Source organism: Marmota monax, unplaced genomic scaffold (genome assembly GCF_021218885.2).
Source record: "Marmota monax isolate L192 unplaced genomic scaffold, Marmota_monax_Labrador192_F-V1.1 WCK01_AAM20220418_F8-fsc00069, whole genome shotgun sequence".
NCBI classification, from domain to species: domain Eukaryota; kingdom Metazoa; phylum Chordata; class Mammalia; order Rodentia; family Sciuridae; genus Marmota; species Marmota monax.
In genome coordinates, this window is record NW_026695243.1 from 5,044,873 (window position 1) to 5,065,621 (window position 20,749).

General features: G+C 54.6%; 1 protein-coding gene and 1 long non-coding RNA gene across 2 annotated transcripts in view; one reads left to right on the forward strand and one right to left on the reverse strand.

Moving 5' to 3' along the window:
* Shb (SH2 domain containing adaptor protein B) overlaps positions 1 to 20,749 on the forward strand; it is a 130,540-nt gene that overhangs the window by 36,534 nt on the left and 73,257 nt on the right. The window contains exon 2 of the mRNA XM_046457134.2: positions 9,476 to 9,596. Coding sequence (XP_046313090.1) covers positions 9,476 to 9,596 — 121 coding nt within the window. The remainder of the gene's footprint in view (positions 1 to 9,475; positions 9,597 to 20,749) is intronic.
* On the reverse strand, positions 420 to 3,260 carry LOC124101261 (uncharacterized). Its single transcript, XR_006854576.2, has 3 exons — positions 2,722 to 3,260; positions 1,745 to 1,867; positions 420 to 1,012 (listed from the first exon to the last, which is right to left on the reverse strand). It is a non-coding gene; the product is annotated as an uncharacterized LOC124101261 (long non-coding RNA).

Below are 20,749 nucleotides of genomic sequence, written 5' to 3' on the forward strand. Positions count from 1 at the left end.
GTAGTCCTGAACAGTGATCGGCACCATCGCAGATGCCTGGGACGTTGCAGAGTTCTATCTACAGCTACTTTCCTGTCCCTTAGAAAATGCCAAATTATGTGAGAAACAGTGTCTGGTGCACAGGGACAGTTTCTTAGCCTATATGAGAAAGTTCGTCAAACCAGATATGGTGGCGCACACCTGTAATCCTAGCGACTAACAGGGTCTGATAGCAGGAGGATTGCAAGTTCGAGGTCAGTCTAGGCAACTTAGCAAGACCCTGTCTCAAAAGAAAATAAAAGGGCTGGGGATGTGGCTCAATGGTAGAGCATTCCTGGGTTCAATCCCCAGGACCACCACCAAAAAAAAAAAAAAAAAAATCTTCAAGCCTTGGCTGCTAGAGAATATGAGAAGACACATTACTTTAAAAAGTACATCAATGTTTATTGAGTATCCACCATTAAGCTGAGTGTAATTGGGAACCATCAAACACAGTGAGTGGTGGTAGTTGTGGCCAGTGCTGCAATGTCCTCAATAAAAAGAAAGTGACTGTTGGGGAGGGCAGCTGGTTGGAGCTGCCTGTGCCTAATGATGCCCTGGTCCGCCCCGCGGCTCGTGTGGAAGATGTGCATGAATCATCCTAATGGGCCCCATTCGGAGAGAAATGACCCTTCACTTAGTGCCGTTCTGCAACGCTTACCGCCTGTGGGCTGCAGTGGGCTGCACCAGCCCCCACAGCCTCTCCCCTTTCATCACAGCCCCAGCCCAGAAAGCCCTGGTAGAGGACCAGGCTCCACGCAGTGAGTGCACTTCTTCCCGGGTCCTGGACAGGCCCCAGATGCCTGGTGTCTGTAGGTCCCCCGCACGGGAACGGCCTTGGCTCCTGGATGCTGCTGGTCTGCTGTTGTGCTGTGCATACTTTTCTGGTGAGCACACTGGAAGTTATTCTTACCAAGCGGGGCCTTCTCTTACCGTGAGAAAGCCTCACGGGCATTCCTCATCTTTTCTTGGGAAGGGAGCAGCCCAGCCATGCCTATCAGGAATGGAAAAATGCCTCAAATGAGGTTGTCCAAACCCTGTTTTGGAAGCAGGCAGGCTATAAATATGTAGGTCAACAAATGACTTAGGGTCTCTGGTGCTCTGGTTTTGGTGGGAGTTGGTTTTGTCACCCTGCTTATATGTCCCTTGTCTATTGAAAGCCTCTGGTAGCTCTTGTCCTTGAGATGACCTTGGCAACCTATGTTAGTCCTCCACCCATTGCTATTTTATGGTTGAGGAGGAGTCCAAGGCCCAGAGAGGGAAAACCACTGGACCCCCGCACCCCAGCTCCTGACCGCTGCGTCTCCTGGCCTCTCAGCCTTGCTCTGCAGGAGAAGGGAGGCCTACTCTTGCTCTTCCCCACTGGGGCTGGACCAAGTGTTGTCTAGGCAGTGGCCCCACACTCCTGGATGTGTACTTGTTCCCCTGAGCAGGACATCAGAAAGGACGGTCTAGGAGGGTGAGTGTGGGATGATGGGGTTGCAGAGGAGAACTAGGGAAGCACAACTGGTGACCCCACGAGGACCCAGTCTGTCTGGCAGCCATCTCCTATCTGTAGCATTGGGTAGTGGTTTTTGCAAGAGGAGCTGGGGGCTCTCCCAGTGGGGCAGTTGGGGTGGATATGCCCAGGATATTTTAGGGATGACTTAAAGGGGAAAATTAGATAGCTCTACAGGTATTGCAGAAGCAGCCCGGACCTGGGGGTTAAGAAACATAGGTGTTTTACCTGTTTCTGACATTGGTCTTGGTATGTTCATTTCTGCTCGGGGTCTCCTGTCCCCAGTGGATTCATGATTTCCAGAGTGTGGATGTCTTCAGCGGTACATGTTGGGATTCCATGTAAAGTTTCCTTTGAACAAATCGTGTGCACAAGTTTTGAGACCCAATCATTTAGACCGCCTTTCAGTAGTGACTATGGAGAGCTGGGTGCTATCTTCTGGACAGATGCAGTGAATTCTCTGTCCATAGGCCCAGGCTGAAAGCAGTTAAGAAATTCTAGGATTCAGCTCTTTCTAAGATCAAAATAGAACCACCCACTGGTGGAGAGATGCCGGCAAGCCTGTCCCTACCACTTGGCAGTGACCTTCTGGGGTAAACAGGGAGGGCTGGGCTCAGCTCCAGGGGCCTAAACAGAAAAAGAGTGGGTGGGTGTGAGCATGTGTGTGAGAGGGGCCAGACAAGTGGGGCCCAAGAGGAGCTGGCAGAGGCTGTGATTGGAATGTGTTTTTCCTGACAAGCCGGGGCCTGCAGGTGTCTAGGCAGGCAGCTGTAGCCAAGGGAGGGGCAGGACTGGAAAGAGCAGTGGTGACCACTTGAAGCTCCCCTCTTGGCCTTTTGAGGTGGGGCAGGTCTATAAAGGGCATTTACAATACGCCACTGAAGGAAGAGCAAAGAAATGGGTGGCGGAGGCTAGAGTCAGCTCAGCTCGGCTCAACGTCAGGAAGGCCACTTTAATAGTGAAGGCAGTCCAGTGGCAGCTTCCACCTCTGGAGCATGTGGGCAGAGGACTTGGTGGGGACCCTCCTGCAGGAAAAGGGGAGCTTAGCACTTGGAGTGACTGCAGGGCTGAGCCAGGTTAGGAAGAGGAGAGGGAGCCCTTCCTAAGTCAGGGTGGAAGAGCGCCCTCCCGCCCTCTGATTTCCAGGAGTTGTGGCTGAGTGCGCAAATGTAGCTAATTAATCTTCCCCAAATTAATTTCCTTACCATGTCAGAAATGATTTATTGGCGCGTCCGTAAGGGGAGTTGATCTGTGCTGGTCAGAGCCCATGACACGGAGAGGCGAGGATGGGTACTTGCTTGTGTGTCCTGGTCCAGTTCTGTGGGCCCCTCCAAGCCGCGGGCACTGGGCGTAGGTGGGGAGTACACTGCTGTCTCCCAGTGCAGAGCTGGCCTTGAGGGTCCCAGGCTTTGAGTAGGAGGTGTATCCTACTCAAAGCCTAAGAGTGGGGAGAAAAGATGGTTCACAAACATGTTCCTGTTGGGAGCTGAGTACTGTTGGCAGCTGATGTCATGATGCTTAATTGCAGCCATTTCCTTTATGGAGTCACTGAGGCCTTGGTGGGGTTTCTCCTCATATCCTTGCCTCATCTTTCCCAGTAGCTTTCCAGCTTCTTATGGGTCTTAAGGTGCTGGATGGTACAGCTCACACAGCACTGGGTGGGTCCGAGGTGTCTCATGTGCCCTATAATAAGCACTCAGCTTTCATAAACCACAGACAATCATCTTATTTGGTACTCACAACATTCACATGAAGCTGAGAAGCAGACCACTCCACCCGAGAGAGAGAAAGCTGGTAGCCCAGAGCCGGTTGCATCTGTGCAGCCCCAGACCTGCCCACCTCAGTCACGGTGGGAGTTCTGCAGACAGCCGTCTACTGGACAGTCCTTAAAGCTGGCCACCTCAGCCTCCGGCAGCTCAGATGTGCATGTCCAAGTCAAGTCAGCTGTATCCTGAGTGACACTGGGGAGCATAGGCAGGTGGCATCCCATTAGCTGACCTCCCACCCAAGCAGAAGCACCAGAGCTTCTGCCTGGACATCTGGAGTGGCAGGAGCTCCCTTTCCCAGGCAGCGTGTCTCTTTATTGGCTGTCATATGTCCTTCCTGAGTCACTGAGCTTGCCTCTGTTTAGCTTCTGGGTCTGCACAGAACATCTGTCCACTGCCTCTTCCCTGAGCGGCCCCCTGGCTATTGGAAGGCCTCTCCAACCTCCAGATCCCTGTTCCTTTAATGCCATCTCTTTGTTGGCATGGCAACAGAGCCTCCATCCTGTGGACATCAGGCCTGCTAGGTCCTGTGTCACAGCAGGTCCCAAAGGAAGACCAGGAAGGACTCTGGGCCTGGATTGCAGCCCTCCAGTAGGGACAGAGCATTGAGCGGTCTGGCTGCAGCTGTCACATTATGCCTCCCAAGTTACTCACTTACCTTCAAGGACCCCTAGAGCGAGGGAGGCTCCGGCCCATAAGCCAAGACAAAGAGCCTGGGGCCCATCCTCTCCCTGCGTCCTCCATCTCACAGCTGAGTGGCAGGCCTGTGTCACCCATTTTTTTGGCCAGGTGAATAGTGCCTGTTGAATGAGGGTGGAGTCAGCACCCCTCGGTCATGCAGCTGCTGTCAAACTAAGGCAAAGAGTGTGTGGCTGTAATGTGAGGGGACTTGGTCCTAAATTAACCTGGGTTTATGACCTGCCTGTGATGTGCCCAGGGCATCCTGGGTGTGTATAAATGTGATGGAGGAACCACAGTTCCATCAGTTGTCAGATTCCCAAAGAGACCCAGGACCTCAAAACTGTTAAGGCAATTCACATACAGCCTTCGAGGTAAATCAGTGAGAGAAATCATTGAGGATGCTTTCAGTGTGTTCTCAGGCAGTTTGCTTTAGAGTAGAGCAGAACGAAGTCATGGGCCTGGCAAGAATCTGGGAACTCGTAGGATGTCACCCCTTTGTTTCCTAAGGAGTGGAGAGTAGAGCAGAGACCCCCAACCCCTACAATCCAGCAAGCCTGGAACTGAGCCAGCGCAGCCAAGCTGCCAGTTTCCTCAAACAGCAGGGGGACTGTGTGGCACAAAGGAGGTGCCCGTGGGGTGGTGAAGTCAGTGGGGTTCACTCCTGGAAGCTGGCAGGGGCTTTCACAGATCCCTCCTTACTAGCAGGTTTGAGCTACTTCCGCAGGAACACCCCTGTGCATTTTTGTAGCTCCCTCTGGGAGCTGGGTGGTATTCCTGGAGGGGTTTGCTGAGAGCCCAGGTGGACTTGACCTGAACACATTTGTGGTTTGGAACGGCAAGCCTCATAGTCCTCAGGTCTGGGAGCCGGGAAGCCAGGCCAGGGCCTCACCTGTGGGGCCCTTTCCCCCTGTGCAGGTGAGTGGTCCCGTCTGGAGCCAGCCCTCCCAATTGCGCGGAGATGCCTTTCCCTCAGCTTCAGGTAGATTGTGGAGAAAGACCAAGGCATGTTGGGTCAGCTCTCACTCTGGCTGACCCCTAGGGAAGAAAGTGGGGAGCCACCGGTAACCTGAACTTCTTGCTTGACTTTATTGAACAGGGCTGGGAAAAGTGAAATTCCCGAGTAATGTCTGGAGACCTGCCTTCAGACTGGGGGGTGGGGTGGTGGTGGCTGACGCTGGCTTATTGTTTCCCTAACTTTCCTGATAAGAATCACCTGGGTTGCTTGTTAAATACACAGATTATGGGGGCAAGGAGTCTGTTGTCTTAACAAGCATTCCAGACCATTCCTGTCTTCAGACAGGTTTGGGAAACAGTCTGTCTGCTGTACCAAAAATAGCTTGAGGAAGAGGAGTGCTTTGCAGCAAGTTTAGCTTTGCATATAACACATGAATGGGCTCTTGTTTGCCCTTGTATTGGCACTACACCACAGAAGCGTCTTTGACCCTTATCCCAGTCCCTCTTCCTACTAAAGGAAGGGGTTGGTTTGGGGCTTGCCTCTCCCCAGACCTTTCCTTCATGTTATAGTAGAGGTTTCTGTTTCACTTTTCATAAATGTTTACCATGTATTTATCATCCTACAGTTGCTGCCTTTCCATTCAAAGCAACATCATGAAGAACTATGTTGGCTCATGTAAAGCAAATGCCTTTTTAAAATTTGCTGCTTAATATTCCATAGTGTGGAACTAGCACAGTTGATTTAGCAGTTCCCCCATTGATGGGTATAGTGATGGGTGTAGTGATTGCTAGTTTCTCATTATCACTTGCTTCAGTGAGTATCTTTGCCCATATCCCTTTGTATACATTTGGCACCACATATTGAGAAGTGAAATCACTGGGGATTTCAGTGGGTTTTGCTAAAACTCATCCTTCAAAGGGGTTCTGCCCATGTACATCTCTGCTGAGAGCATGTGGAGAGTCCCCAGTTCTCCATACAGGTGGCAGCTCTCTCATAAAAGCAACTTGAACTCTTCTGTGGAAGTGTTGCCAAGTGGCCACACCCACCTTCCTCTAGCACTTCCCTGTGGGGGTGAACAGGAAGGCATATTTCCTATCACAGAGCTAATCCTAATCCCTAAAATAAAAACACCAGGGTTTAGACCGCTGGAAGGGATGGAGTTCCACCCAGCAGTATGTGCAGAACAGAAAAGAGACACACAGAGCCAACTCCAAGCCTGCAAGGAGCCCAGACAGAGAGTCTTGTAGGAGAGGCGATGGGTGTGGTAGACTGTGGTCCCCAGAGTAGGAGTGAGGAGGTGTGTGAGGGCTAGCCCTGAGGGCCTGCTGCTGGCTTGCTGGGTGGGTGGCTGCAGCAAGGTCCTGAGTCTCTGAGCTTCAGGGGCCTTTTGTAAAACAAGGGAGCAGGCTTCTGGGAGACTGCAAACACAGATTCACCACTTTCTGAGCCCGTAGAGTCTGTTTAGGAGCTCTGGGCTGACCTAGGATCTGCAGTTTTGTTTGAAAGCAGGAGAAGGTGCTTGCCTGAGGTTTAGCACCCATCCTGAAAGGCTGAGAGAGCCCGGAAGAGGTATGTCCCTGGTCCCTGTCCTGCTGCTGCTGTTCAGCTCCTCCGCTGCAGGCAGGAAGGTGCACTGGGTGACCACTTCAGCTCTGCTCCTGTCCCATGTGGCTGCAAGCAGCCACCGAAAGGAATCCACTGAGCTGAGACCAAAATCCAAGGCAAGTTTCTTGTACAGAGAAGCCCTGGCCAGCTCCATTTGGTTGAATTGTTCAGCTAGATTTATGGGATTTGTCCGCTAACTGAGGCATTTAAAGCAAAGTAAAAGCAACCCCAGCAGGAATCCAAACCCGCATCTGGGGAAATTCATTCCCATTCCTACACACAGAAGAGCGGTAGCCTTCGGGGGAAACTCCTCCCTGCCCTTTGACTCACAGTGAGTCCAGGCAGCCTGGATAGTGGTCACACCACCCGGTCTTGTCGCCCATGGTCCTGCACGTGTGGGCTCTAGCTGACTGCGTGCTGAGCTCTCCCAGCACCTGGTTAAATTTTTACTCCCAACTAGGACATGATTTTGCTTAAGGTCGGACAGTTGGGCGTAGTGTTTGCCAAGTTTCAGGTTGCTCAAACCTCCAGTTCCCCTCCCTCCGCCAGCCTCGCTCTGAAGTTGAAAAGCAGACTGATTAGATATACATTTTAGGAACCTTCCGATTTGCTTCTTAAACTAACAGAATTCTAAACTTTTTTTTTTTTTTAAAACGGAAGGATTTTCAACTGTCAGCAGGTATAACTGGATCCATATGTCAGCAGAGACCAGGGGCTTTTCCTGGTTTTAGGATTTGTAAATTCTTACTGAAACGGAAGTAACCAGGGCAGGCAGCTGGGGCCGGGTGACAGCTTGAGCTCAGATCTCATTTTAATTAGAAAATATAGATAGCGCCTGCTGACTCACGGGGAGGGTGGGCAGAGCTCCCATCCCAGGGTGAACAAAGATTGGTTTATATCCTATAAGCCTCTTGTTTGCAAATCACAGAGCATTTCCGAGCACCTCTGAGAAGGGGCTGCAGTGCTACATTACTATGGAGACCGCAACCCCTCCCCCCACGCTCCCCAGCAAATCCCCCTAAATGATTTTGTTTTGGGGAAATACATCTTCCCTCCCTCATTGCAGACTAGACGGAGGATGTTCACATTGAAAAGAGACAGTGAGGATGTCTGGGGTGAGAGAAATGAGATTAGATGTCATCCACAGCAGCAACATTATTTTCTCCATTTGGACATCTGGTCCCTTGAACTTAAAACCCTGCCCCTGATGGGCATCTGAACTGTCCTGTTTGACTGTGCTTCACATGTATAATTTTCTCCCTAATGTGTTCTGCAAATGGTAGAGTAGAAATATCAAATGAAAGACATCCCCAAGGCCTAGCTCTTCCCAACCCCCCTCTTTCCCTGGCCCGGTGTCACTTGAGCTCATTGAGTCTCCAGAAAGGCTGCTATTACAGTGTCAGCATCTGGAAGCGCCTGCCGGGTCTGGGAGCCTGGCCTGGCCGCTGCCCCGCCCATTTCCATGGATGCTCCAGTGCTGGGCACCCCAAGCCTGGGTCCCCACTGGTGGGCTCTTCCTGTTTGGGGAGCAGGGACCCACAGCCACGTGCTGGGAACTGAGCTACAGCCTGCCACCTCCCCACACACCCACCCATCACATTCAGGGCAGCTGGCGGTCACCCGTGCCCCCTGCCAGGGCTGCTGGCACAAGCTGCCATTCAGCAGGCAGACAAAGGGGGATTTTCCTTCCCCTTGAGTTTACAGGCCCCTCAAATGCCTTACATTCCAGGAGCTGGGGGAGACGGGGCTCCTGTGGTTTCTAATTAAGCTCACGATTTAAATAACAAATCATGTAACCCCAAGGGCGGTGGAAAAAGCTAACCTACCCCCTCCTAAGACCCGCAGCCAGGTGGCTCTGCTGGGAAACTGAGGACTTGAGCCAGGGGAAGTCACTGAGCACTGGTGTAGCCAGGCTGTGTGGTGGGGGTTCTGGCTCTTTCCCCTCTTCAGGGTTAGAAAGTCAAAAGTGGGAGGAGAGTATCCCTGTGGCCTGGTTGCCTCCACCCTAGGATTACCCCCCTCCTGGGGTGTGGGGGGTTGTGGAACTTGATCTCTGAGGTGTTAGAATCCAGGTATGCACATTCTCCTGGGAGCCTCCTCCCCCCTCAGACCTGCCCGGGTGACTCATTCTTCCTCTGTCAGCAGTGAAACTTCTCTCTGGGGAGAGGCGGGGCTGGGCCCCATCAGAAAAGTGAGGACCCAGGAGCTAGGGTGGGGGATCCCCTGGAGTCCAGGATCCTTAGGTGGAGTCTGGGATCCTCAGTGCTCCAGGTGTTGAAGAAGGGTCTTTGGGTCTCTCACCTCCAGGCGCCAGCGTCCGCCCATCCCTCCCCAAGTTGCTTCTGTATTTTCATAGGCCCTCTCTGGGGCCACCGTCATCTTTATAGTGGGTTGATCTCACCAAATTGTTGTCTGATGACCCAAGGTGTGGTTGTGTTCCAGACCCGGGGAAAATAGAGCACTGAACGCAATTATCTCTAGACAACTCTTCTGTGCCTCAGCCAGCACCCCGGGCATGTCAGCATTTCTAGGCCTTCTGTGATTTCCTTTCCAACTTTTCCACCATTTCCATTTCATTAAACTGAGTAACAAATTACATTAAGTTCCCCAAGGATACCGCCCAGGTCCTGGCCTCTGCACTTGGTACCTGTTGACATCTCCACCAGATGCCCTTCTGGTCTCACCTCACTGTGCCTGGAACTGACCAGGCTGTGGACAGGTCCCTGGGGCTTTCCCTGTGCCAGAGCACTGTCCTTGTGGGTCCCACTGGTTACCTGAAGGACTTTGAGCCCACAAGGCTGGGCGGCTGGGCATTGAGGCGGGCTCCCGCCTCCCTTCCCACCCCTCTTCCCTTCCTCTCCATGCTTATCTGTTAAAGCAAAGCCTGGTCAGGAACTGAAGTGAGACAAAAAACGTCCACAGTGGCCTCATACCCTTCCCTCTTCTCCGCAGGTGACCATAGCTGATGACTACTCAGATCCCTTTGATGCCAAGAATGATCTCAAGAGCAAAGCAGGAAAGGGGGAGAGCGCTGGCTACATGGAGCCTTACGAGGCCCAGAGGATCATGACAGGTAAGTGGAATGACAGGTTCAGTGTCTTAGTTCATTTTCTGTGGCTGTAATAAAATACATGAGACTGGGGAGTTTATGAGGAAGAGGTTTATTATGGTTCTGGATTCTAGAGGCTGGGGTGATCCTATCTGGCCAGAACCTCATGCTGTATTAAATCACAGCAGAAAAAAGCAAAAGGGCAAGCAGGTACGTGAGAAAGAGACAAAACACAAGGGGTGACCTTTCTTTATAACAGCCTGCTCTCCTGGTAACTAATCCAGTCCCATGGAGCAAAGAACGTCCACCCAAGGAAAGGCTTTGGTTTATTTAGGAGGCCTCCACTCCCCTAACACCAGCCCCTCCCACTAAGCCCTGCCTCCAACACTGGCCCCTCCCACTAAGCCCTGCCTCCAACACTGGCCCCTCCCACTAAGCCCCACCTCCAAGCACTGGCCCCTTACACAGTTAATGAACTCAGCATGAGTTTTGGTGGGGACAAATTACATTTAAGCCCTAGGACACAGGGACTTGGCAGGGAGGTGGGGAAGGAGCAGGAGGGGCTTGTGCTTTCAAGGTACTGGCTTATTTTTCACCTACACCAGGAAAAACTGTCAGGGCACAGATGAAGTGTACCATGTGCAGTTAAAGCAAAACAGGGACCGAGAAGTAAGTGGGGAGAAAATGTGGGGAAGATTATCAGAAATTTCTCACTGAGGAAGGATTCTTAGAGACATAAAACTTTTCTTAGAGCTTCCCAGCAGCCAGGGCAAAAGGGAAAGCAGGATGAGTCACCTTGTTTTCATTACCTAGCTGGGGGCAGACCCAGTCATTAGTAGGGACAAAATTCTCTTTGGCCATGTGCCAAGATATCTTCACCCTGGGACTGGCAGCTGCATGGAGCACCTGGGCTTCGTAGCACCTCTGTAGGAAACATGGAGACTTTCCCCTTTGTGGCTGTTTCCTGTGGGGCTTTGATGACAAGACCTTGTCAATTGTGTGGGGCCCAGAGGGCGTGTCCAGGAGGACAGGCCCCTCCAGGCCTGCTTTCACCAGGATGCTTGGAGCGAAGGGTCATCCGCCCTCTTGGGGTGTGGGAAGCTGGAGGGAACCTCATGAGAAGAGAAGCCCCCACGTGGGTCCTCCTGGCTCAGGAGGACCATCCAGAAAAGCGGCCGTGTTGGTGGCCCCCAGACTCCACACAGGGCAGAAACAGGAGTGGGACACTCCTGTAGAGTGCAGGAGGGTGACCAGGAGCCGGTTTGGAGCTACCCGGGATTTGGGGGCCCGTTGAATTGGTGTCCTGAATGTCTGGGGACTCGGGTACAAATGCCTCTTATTATCTGTGTGTTTGAGGTCCTTGTCCTTGAGCTCTGCCACCTGATTCCACTTGAATTTGGAGAAGAAAGGGAAGGAAGTGACATTTAGAGAGCACTTAGCGTGTGCTAGGCCCATGCTGGACGTTCCCTCCTAGGGCTGCAGAGCCCACCACGGTGGAAGGATCACGGTGTGGGTGTGAGTCCGGTCTCTGCCTCCAGGACTCTGCCTCATGTTCCCATTCACAGAAGGCCATCGTGTGGCCTCCCAAGTGCTTGGCCACTTGTTGCAGGGCAAGGCAGGGAGGAATTATGGACTTAGGCCAGGCCCCTGGGGCTCACTCTCATCTTCCTGTCCCCCCCGCGGAGCAGAGAGCTGAATGTGTGGGGCCGAGATTTCAAGCCAAATCCCTGCAATTTGGAAAAGCAGGTCAGCTGGTGGAGTCCTCACTGCCCACCAGCTCTCCTGCCCTCAGGCCAACAGGGGGAGGGAGCTGTGGTCCTGAGCTCTGTCAACCTGCTTAAAGGAGTGGTGGTAACTAGAGCAACCGGGACACTGTGGCCCATGCACGGTGTCAGGGTGGATCTTCAGGGCCATCCAATCCAACAGCATCACTTTACAGATGAGGAAACTGTGTCTAGGGAGGGAGAGACTTGCCCAAGGACACACAGCAAGTTGGTGGCAGAAGGCCAGGTGTGGCCCAAGCATTGCAGGGAAGATTGGGGGTGGTGTCCTGAAGGAATATGGCATTTGCATCAGGCACTGGGGCATCTCAGACATGCAGAAATGGCAGGAGGGACCCAAGGCTGGGGCCCCTACCAGGCTTTGCTCTGGGCACTTGAGTGTATGTGCTCACTGAATCTCAGTGTCCCTTCAGAGGCAATGTCTAGGTTTACAGGTGAGGGGATCGGGAGTAAGCCCCTTCTCCAGGTCACCCAGCTGGGGTCGCTGCGTAGCCAGGTACTAATCCTGAGGGATTCGGGCATTTCTGTGGGGGCACATCGTGGGCAGGTTCGAGGCAGGGAGTTGGTTTGGCAGTTGGACCTCCTGCACCCTTCTCCAGAGATGCGCCCCAGGTCTGCTGCTCTTTGGAGGCTGGGTCCCAGTTTACCAGCCTTTTTTGCTTTAAAGAATGTAAGTGACTGGAAGGAATGTTCCTGGTGGTGACGATCTTGTCACACCTCCCTGTGATCCAGAGCTCCCTGTGTGTCACTGTGGTGATCGGGGCAGGCTGAGCCTCAGCTTGGGAATCCTCCAGAAGGGGAGCGGCCTGCTGAGTGGACCCGCAGCTGGCCCCGGGGAGAAGGTGGAGGAAGGTTGGTGCTGGGGTTGGCAGAGGCCCTCGTGCCTTGGGTGACTCTGCTTTTCCCCAAACATGCATGATGGGTTGGTGACAGTAACAAACACAATGGAGGCAGCTGCCAGGTCCTCTGGGACTTGTTTACAGCAACAAGGCCAAGACAACCCAGCTAATTAGGTGTGGGCTGACTTCCTGTTTTAACCACCCAGCAGTGTCCAGTGCCTTCTCCAGGCCTGCCCAGCGCTGCCATCTAGGGCTGTACTTAACTGATGAGGTTCTGTGTCCCCCGTCCGTCCCCCCCCGCCCTTTGCTCCGCGCAGCAGGTAGTGTGGGGAGCTTTTGTAAATGAAGAACTGGGCCCACCCCCGCGGCTGTGGCTGAGATGGGGGGCATGGAGAGGTGTGCCTGTTCCCCAGGGGCTCCTCTCATGCCCTCATCTCCTCAGCTTACCCTCTCCACAGACTTCACTTTGTGTCACCTGCAGGAATTACGTCTGGCTTTAAGCTGAGTGCTCGGCCCCAGAGCCCAGATGCCGCGGACTGCCTGGGCCTCCCCTTCCACCACATCTCACGCTGGCAGCACCTCCAGCAGCGCCTCCTTAGACCCCGTAGCACTGAGATGGAAAAAGCCAGAGATCTAGTCCAGTCGTTCCACTTTGCAGATAGGAAAACCGAGGCTCAAGAATGTTAGCGTTTCTTTAAACCAATGGATGAAATGGGCGGCTCTCTTGTGAAGCACAGAGCTCCCCTTCCCTAGAGGTTTCCAAGCAGAGGTAAGGCAGCCCTTGGGAGATGACATGGAAGGGAATCAGGTCTCTGGTGGGGTTGACTCAAGTGATCTCCGAGGTCTGCATTAACCCTGAGCTCCTGAGGTGCCAAGGACCTGCAGCACCTGAGCTCATGACCTGCCTTCCATACATCGTGACTGTCCTTAGCCGTCCAGGACCAGCCCCACGAAGAGACCAGCTCTGCACAGGAAGGGTCTGGTTGGGTCTGTTATGTCCTTCCTCAGTGTCCGCTGTTTGGTCCTGTTTCTTGGCCCTTCTCACAGATGCTGGCCTTGACCTCTTCTGTGCCTGGATGCTCACTTGGGCATTGGGTTCCTCGTGTATAAATTAAAGAGAAAGAACCACAACCTTTCTGGGTCTGCTTCTGGCCTCCATCGCCTGTGTGTTTGGTGTCCTTGGCCGGGCTGCTTCCCAGCCCCTTCTTTCCCTGTTCCTGAGACTTTGTCCCCAGAGAACCTGGAGACCTGCTGGTGCAGTTGGAAGGGCCCTGGGCTTGTGTCCCCAGTGGATCTGGCTGCCCAGCTCTGGAGTGTCAGCACTGTAAGATTCAGCACACGTGCCCGTGTGAGCCCTGCGTGGAGGACCAGAGGGCTGCTTGTCCCTTCATGTGGTATCCTGTGCGTCAGAATCTCTGGCCAGTCTCCATGGCGTCCCCTGCCAGCTGTTTTTTTTATCCTTGCCAAAGCAACAGGACAATTGAGTAGGTGGTCCTCAGGCTGCGATGCACTTTGCTCCTGGCCATCCTGTGCTAGAGGCTGGACTGAGCATGGGCAGCACCGCCACTGCCTTCCAGGAACATCCATGAAGCAGGGAGGTGGGTTCCGACTGGAGTGGTCAGTGTTGATGCACTGAGATGCGCAGGTGACTCTCTAGGAGTTCAGGGGAGGAATTGGCTTCCCATTTGGGTGGTCCGTGGGGGCAGGGGGAGGAGAGCTGAGGCTGGTGATGGGACCTTCTGCATAGGAGTGAAGGAGGCTACGGACAGGAAGGGCCCCTGGAGCAAGAGCCTGTAGAATGGACTGGAATCAGGAAGCCCAGGTCAGCCTTAGAAGCAAGGTCTCTGCAGCTGAGATCATCCCTGCACAGGCCTTCAGCCCCAGAAATTCCCAGCAGTACCCAAGGGCGGTGGTGACTCAGAAGACAGCCTCGGGCTCATGCAGGGGCTTCCCTGAGTGCCAGGCACTGCTGCAAGAATTAGCTCATTTAATGCTCACAGCAACCCGTGCCGAACTGGTGCCCATTTTACAGAGCAGAAGACACGGGGTCCCACAGCACCTTCCAGACCTCCCGTGAAGCCAAGACGCAGGGACTTGCATCCCCCAGGGTCTGAGGAAGTAGCTGGGCAGTTTACAGCTGCAGAGGCCCCTTCTCAGGTGTAGGTGTGACTATAACCTTCCTCTCAGCCTCCTTTATAAAATTGTTCAAGGTGTCATCTCACCAGATGAATCACTTGAGCATTAATTGAAAGCATTTTCACATAATTTTTAATATGTAAGCAATTACACATTAAAAAGTCCTTAGCACGTTTTTATTATTAAATCAACTTTATAGCATAATAAGAGGAAATTAAAAGAAAGTCATCTGCACAGAGCCCTGCTGCCCTGACGTGGCCGTCCCCGTCCTTCTTGCCTATGACCTGCCTTCTTTCTGCCCGTTTGAACTCTAATTGCCGGTAGCCACGTCCAGTAGAGCCGGTTCCCGGTTCTGAAGGCCAGAAAGCCATTTTGTGTCTTCTTGTCCTCTTTAAAACCACATTCTGTCTTTTTCACTGGGTGTCATAAGCAACCAAAGAGGTAATGGGTCTGAAATGACTTTATAAAGCCTTAGGTTACCTGCTTGTGTAATCACACGGGGCTTCTGAGAGTCCTGTGACTGGGCTCCTTACAGATGGCTCCTGTCAGTCCTGCGACTCTGGCCCCACCCCAGCCTTGCCAGGTGGTGAGGAGGAGCTGGCCCTGGGCCTTCCCAGGAGCATGTACGCTGACAGGCACATTCTTTTTATTTTTGGTACCAGGGATTGAACCCAGGGGCCATCGACCACTGAGCCACATCCCCAGTCCTTTTTGTGTTTTATTTAGAGTCAGAGTCTCACTGAATTGCTTAGCGCCTTGCTTTTGCTGAGGCTGGCTTTGAACTTACGATCCTCCTGACTCAGCCTCCCCAGCCACCTGGATTACAGGTGTGCGCCCCTGCTCCGGGCCAGGCACACTCCTTTTTGACAGCCTGCTCTGTTCCTCGGGGCCTGGATTCCTGTTCCCTAACTCTGAACTGAGGTCCTCTGAAGACCTGCAAGCGCTTCTCAGAGGAGAAAGTCCATGGGTTGTGGCTGGGGTCAGAGAGGCTGTTTCTGGCCTCCTATCTAAATTTTCCATTTCCTGTTCCAGGCCAGGTCTCTGGTGGCTGGAAGGTCAGGCCGCCCAGGCCCAGCCCTGCAGTGCCTCAACTGTGCACCCTTGTGCTCGCCTGTCCTCCTCCCTGGCCTGCCCACCCCCACATTGCCCCAGGGTTCAGCCAGTCCTGGTGGTCACAGCTGTCCTCTGACCAAGGACGACAGGATGGAACCATCCTTAAAGAGTAGTCCAGTGTCCTTTTTCTGCTCGAGGCCCAGAGAAGGGTATGTGCTGGCCAAGGTCACACAGCACAGCGAGCTGCAGAGCAGGTCCCCCAGCTTCTAACCTGGGACTCCTGAGTTTGGCTTTGAAGTGTTTTGAAACTTGTCCTCACCTTCTCCAGCCTGCCAGACGGGAGGCTTGGCTGAGGGCAGTGCAGAGTTCCCTGGCTGATCTATGATTTGCCAGAACGACCTACCTACAGCACAGGAAGGAGATAATCAAGTGTAAACAGATTGTGGGTTTGTCACCGATGACGTGCCTGCTGTTGAGGGACAGTGGGGCTCCCTCACCCAGCCAGAGCACTCGCCCACTGCCATTCACTGGTACTGCTCTGTGCGCTTCCATTTCTCATTGAACAAAGTCCTGTTCTCATGGAGCCCCTGATTGGTGCAGAACCCAGCAAGCAGGGCCAGCGTCCCCTGCCCTCGATCCCCACTGACTCATTTCTCAGACCCTATGGTTCTGGATTCCCGGCGCCTGGCAGGAGCAGAGTTACACTTGTCCCAGGACATGGCCACCTTCACAAGTAGGCTGGCCTCAGTGCTATCTTCTGGGGATGGGGGGCTGGCTTTGGCCCAGTGAGGGGCAGCTGTGTCCCACTCTGTTCTCAGCTTTAGTGGAGGAGCATAGACACACACACCCCGCCTGGCTTGTCATGGATTGTCCCCTGTGCTGCTGGCACCAGGCAGGCAGTAAGGGGCCCAGGCCCTCAGGAACGCAGCCCTTGGCCCCTCTTTCTGGCAGTTGGGAGAGAAATGGGCAATGTGCCCAAGTTAGAGGAACAGGAACGCAGGACAGAGGTGCTCACTCCCTTCCCCTGCCCCAGCCCCAGCCCCATGTTGCCATTCAGAAGCCCAAAGACAGTGAAAAATCTGAAGCTGCAGGTGCTACAGGATGCATCTCGGGGCCTCAGGATTGCAGCAAAGCTCCTGCCATCCTACACCCATCCTACAGCCTGCTTCCAGGTTTGGGGCAGGGCAGGAGGCTGTGGGGACACACCCCACAGGGTGTGACAGATAGGAAGTTGTTTGGGAAGCCTGGGTGTGTAGGATGGATTAGAGTCCGGAGAGTCATGGGGACTGGTTCCTTGGTCCTGTGGTTATGACAGTCATCTAGGCCAGAGGGTTATGGTGGGGACAGGGCTTGAGGGCCTGCAGGGGAGTCAGGGTGGGTGGGAGGGAGAAGCTGGGGCAGCACTGGGAAGGTGGGAATGGCAGCCACCCATTGGGAACCGTCCTGTCTAAGATCACAGGGGGCTGGGGAGGGTCAGTGCGTTCACAGTGGACACTTTTGGGGCTGGAGAGATTGGAATGTTAGTGTGTTGGAGAAGGTGCTGGAGGCCAGTCAGAGCATGGCCTCGGGGCCATGGGTCACAAGGGGATTGCACTCCTGGATTCAGGAGAGGAGCTGCCAGCCCAGCCACAGCACTGTTCTGCTGAAGCCTGGTGACCGAGGCTCAGGGACTGCGTCACACCCTGTTATTTAATTGATTAATATCGAGTCCCCTCCTCTAAAGATTATGCTAGGCCTCTCCCTAAGGCTCTGGAAGGAAGCACCTGTCATTATCTCCATTTTGTAGATGTGAAAGCCGAGTCCTGGTGGCTCCTAGGAACTCTGCCCCCTTCTGGGCCCCGTTCTCCCCGAGGGGCCTCTGCCTGCTGGTGCCAGGGAGGGTGCTGAGTAACAGGTCGGGCTTTCTGGACGGCAGGTCTTTCCTCCTAGGCAGAGATGAGGCGGGTGCCTGGGGTCCGTGCTCCCCCCTCCTCCCCGGAGTCCTGCCTTCCAGCTCTTTTGACCGGGGCCTCGTGGTGCTCTGCCTCTGGTCCTTTCCCGAACCAGGCAGGGTGAGCAGAAGTTCACAAATCGCTGCCCGTCCTCTGCCTCCCAGTGCGCAGCTTGTGATAGGGCCGCCGGGACGTTCGTGCTGATAGAGCACATGATGACCACGTCACCCTGTATCTCACCTACTGGGCTGGAAGCCCCTGGCAGGCAGGTCACAGGGCAAACAGGGCTCTGAACTCTTGCTCTCAGGCACCTAGGGTTTGAGTTATTGGAAACTTCCCGGTGATGAATGCCTCTGGGTCAGAACCTGCTGGTTTCAGTGACACGTCATGAAGTGACCAGTAGACTCTTACCCTAAAGGTGAAAGTCCCCCGTCTCAGGTTCTGGAAATGGATCCCGTGGTTTCCCTGCCAGCTTACCCCTCTGCCCCGACCTGTGCCTCCCCGATGCTGGTCTCACACCTGCTAGTTTCCAGTCGCTGTGTGGAGACGGGCACAGACACACATGTTCCTGTGCCTCCAGCCGCAGGGCCCTCCGGGTCAGCCCTGCCCTGGCCCTGCCAGGTGCTGCAGCCTCATCTCCCTCAGGCGAACAGGCCTCATAATGCCTCTCTCCGGCATCAGTGGCTCCTGCCAAGTCCAGGACGGCCTCTGGCCTGACCTTTCTAAGCCTGGTCCAGTTGCGGCCGGGCCAGTGGGGGTCAGGGACAGCTTTCCACCTCTTCTGGTTTCCTTCACTGTGCTCCTTTGGGTGCCTTTTCTTCTGCAGGTCCCTGACCTGGGCCTTTCCCCAGGCTCCCCAGTTCTCCAAGGCAGATGGGCTCGCTGGCACACGGTGTTCTGCTCAGGTGGTAGGTCCATCCAGGCACCTGTGGCCTCCAGCCCCCATGGCCTCCCTCCTTGGCCTCCCTAGACCAGGGAGACAGGACATGGTGGTTTCCATTTTATTGGTGAAAATCAGGGGTAGGGGCTGGAGAGACTGCCTGGGGGCCCCCGGAGGACTTCAGGAGGTGTGTTTCAGAGGCCAAGCAGGAGCAGGTCAGTGCGGCTGCACTGGACCCCAGGCTGAAGGAGGCACATGAACCTGAAGGTGGTGGAGTCCCCCAGCAGCCATGGGTCAGACTGAGTGGATCCACGGGGCCAACTCCAACCCCCCCCACCCCCCCGCAGCAAAAAGCAGAGGCCTAGAGCTGGGAGGGCCAGGCAGCTACAGCCCACTGCCCAGCAGAACTGCAAAGCAGCCTATGGGTGACAGCACCCCACCCCGCCTCTCCTGGGGGTGTCCTCCCTGCTCCTGTGCTGTCTTCTGTTCTCCTGCTAAAGAGTCTTCACTAAGGGGGGACTTCATGCTTAGACACTATGGGCCTGCCAGGGAACCTGCAGGGTGAGGCGGGCAGGTGGCCCCGTGGCATAGCCGGGTTAAGGTGGAGGAGGGAAGGGGGTGCAGTGGCACATGCCTGTAATCCCAGCTGAGGCAGGAGGATCTCTAGGCCAACCTGAGCAACCCAGCCACACCCTGTCCCAAAATTAAAAGGACGGTGGTAGAAAGCCCCTGGATTCAGTCCCTAGTACCCCTCCCCCAAAAGATAGAGGAGGAGTGACCCTGCCCAGGCTCATGCCCCACCCTTCATGGGAAAGCTGAGGAGGGGACCGTGGAGCCCCTGCTGTGTGGACACTGCACCAGGGCCCTGCCCATAGGAGGGCTGGTCTGTGGGGTGACTGCATGACATGGAGGTGTATCAGGGGTGGGCCTGGACTCCTGCCCTCATTTGGATGGGGCCTGCCAAGGAGGGTGTGCTCTATCCCACTTGGTTAGGTGGGCGCTGGTCCCCTGGAACAGACTTCTCCCCTAGTGACTGAGGGGGAAGGATGCATGGGGCAAAAGGGCTGGCATAGCCCTGGGCTCCATATAGAGTGTGGATTGCTGGAGGCTCTGGCCTGAGATCCAGCCTGAAGAGGCCCGTGTGTTCTGTGCAGAGCACCCACGGGGCAGCTGTTCAGGTCTTGCCCCCAGCCCAGCAGATCCCACCCTGCCACACAAAATGAACCTTGTCCTTAAGCTGAGTCTCATGGCAGAGCAGGTGATTTTCATAATTTGCACACAGAAATTGGGAGAGATTTGCTTGCTGTTCCCATCTTAGCCTGTTTACCCCCTAAACTTGAACCTGATTTCAGCTGGACCGAGCCTCCCAGTGCTGCTGGGGAGCTGCTGGGAGCTGCCCCATGCCCTGGCCTGGTTGGCTCCTGGACATTCACAGAAGTGCCTGACCTCTTGGGTGAGACTGAGGTAGAATCACCTTTAAAACCTGGGGTCTTCGCTGTCTCTACCCCAGGGGCCTGGCGCAGCGTCCTGGAATCATGGGGGATCTAGCCAAAATCCTTGGTCTTTTTGTGGCTGACTTTGGCCTGAACTTTGATGTCACTAGAGCTGAAGCCACCTTCCCTGCCTCTGGAAATCCTCCTTCAAGGAGGGACAACTCAGAGATGCACCAGACTGGGGGACTCCGTCGCCCTCTTTTAAAAGGTGAAGACATGGAAGGCCAGGAGCTAGGGGGCGTCGCAGCTGTGCGTGCGTGGGGCCCTCTGCTGGGCTCCACCATGCCTCTGTGTGTGTTTGGTGACGCAGTGCCCAGCTCAGCCTCCTGAGACCGGCGTCTCTTTGCTTCTGCGAGCTCATTTCCGACATGGATAGGTGACTTCTCCACGATGCATGCCTCTGCGTTTGGCTGGCAGCCTGAGCCTTGTCACCTCAGCCTGGGCATTGTTGGGGGGTGGGCGGGAGCCCCTCACCCAGGTCTCCCAGTCTGCAGTGAGTGATGGCTTTACCTCTCTTGGGTTTAACGGTCTATGAGGAAAACTTCCTTATTGCAGGAAACTTGTGGGTTTGTGGAATCTCCTCGTTAATGTCCTGGGATGCGTTGGCTTCTCTCTAATTTCTTCCAGGACCTTGGCCTCCAGTTGTGTGTGTGTGTGGGGGGGGGGGGCGTCCTGCCATCAGCATGTGTATTTATTTCCCCGTTTACTGACTACAAAGCACTTTCTTAGACATTATCTCATTTCGTCCTGGGAACAACCCTGGAGGCAGCCCTTGCTGTTCTCATTTCTAAGAGAGAAACTGAAAACCAGAGCATCTGGGCGACCCACGAGGGTCACTGAGCAAGGCCCTGGGCTGGGGTCTCTGGGCTCTAGCATGTCAGTCCACATCCCCTTCCCCTTTCTTCCACTGAGAAGAGCCCAAGCTCTGGGCAGGTCTGTGGTAGAGTCCCGTGTCCATCCCCACGCTGTGCCCCAGAGCCCACGGGTGGGGGAGGGGAGGCAGGGAAACTGATGGTCTTTCCCCGCCGTCCTCTTCATCCACTGACCCACCGCAAGGCCTCTGT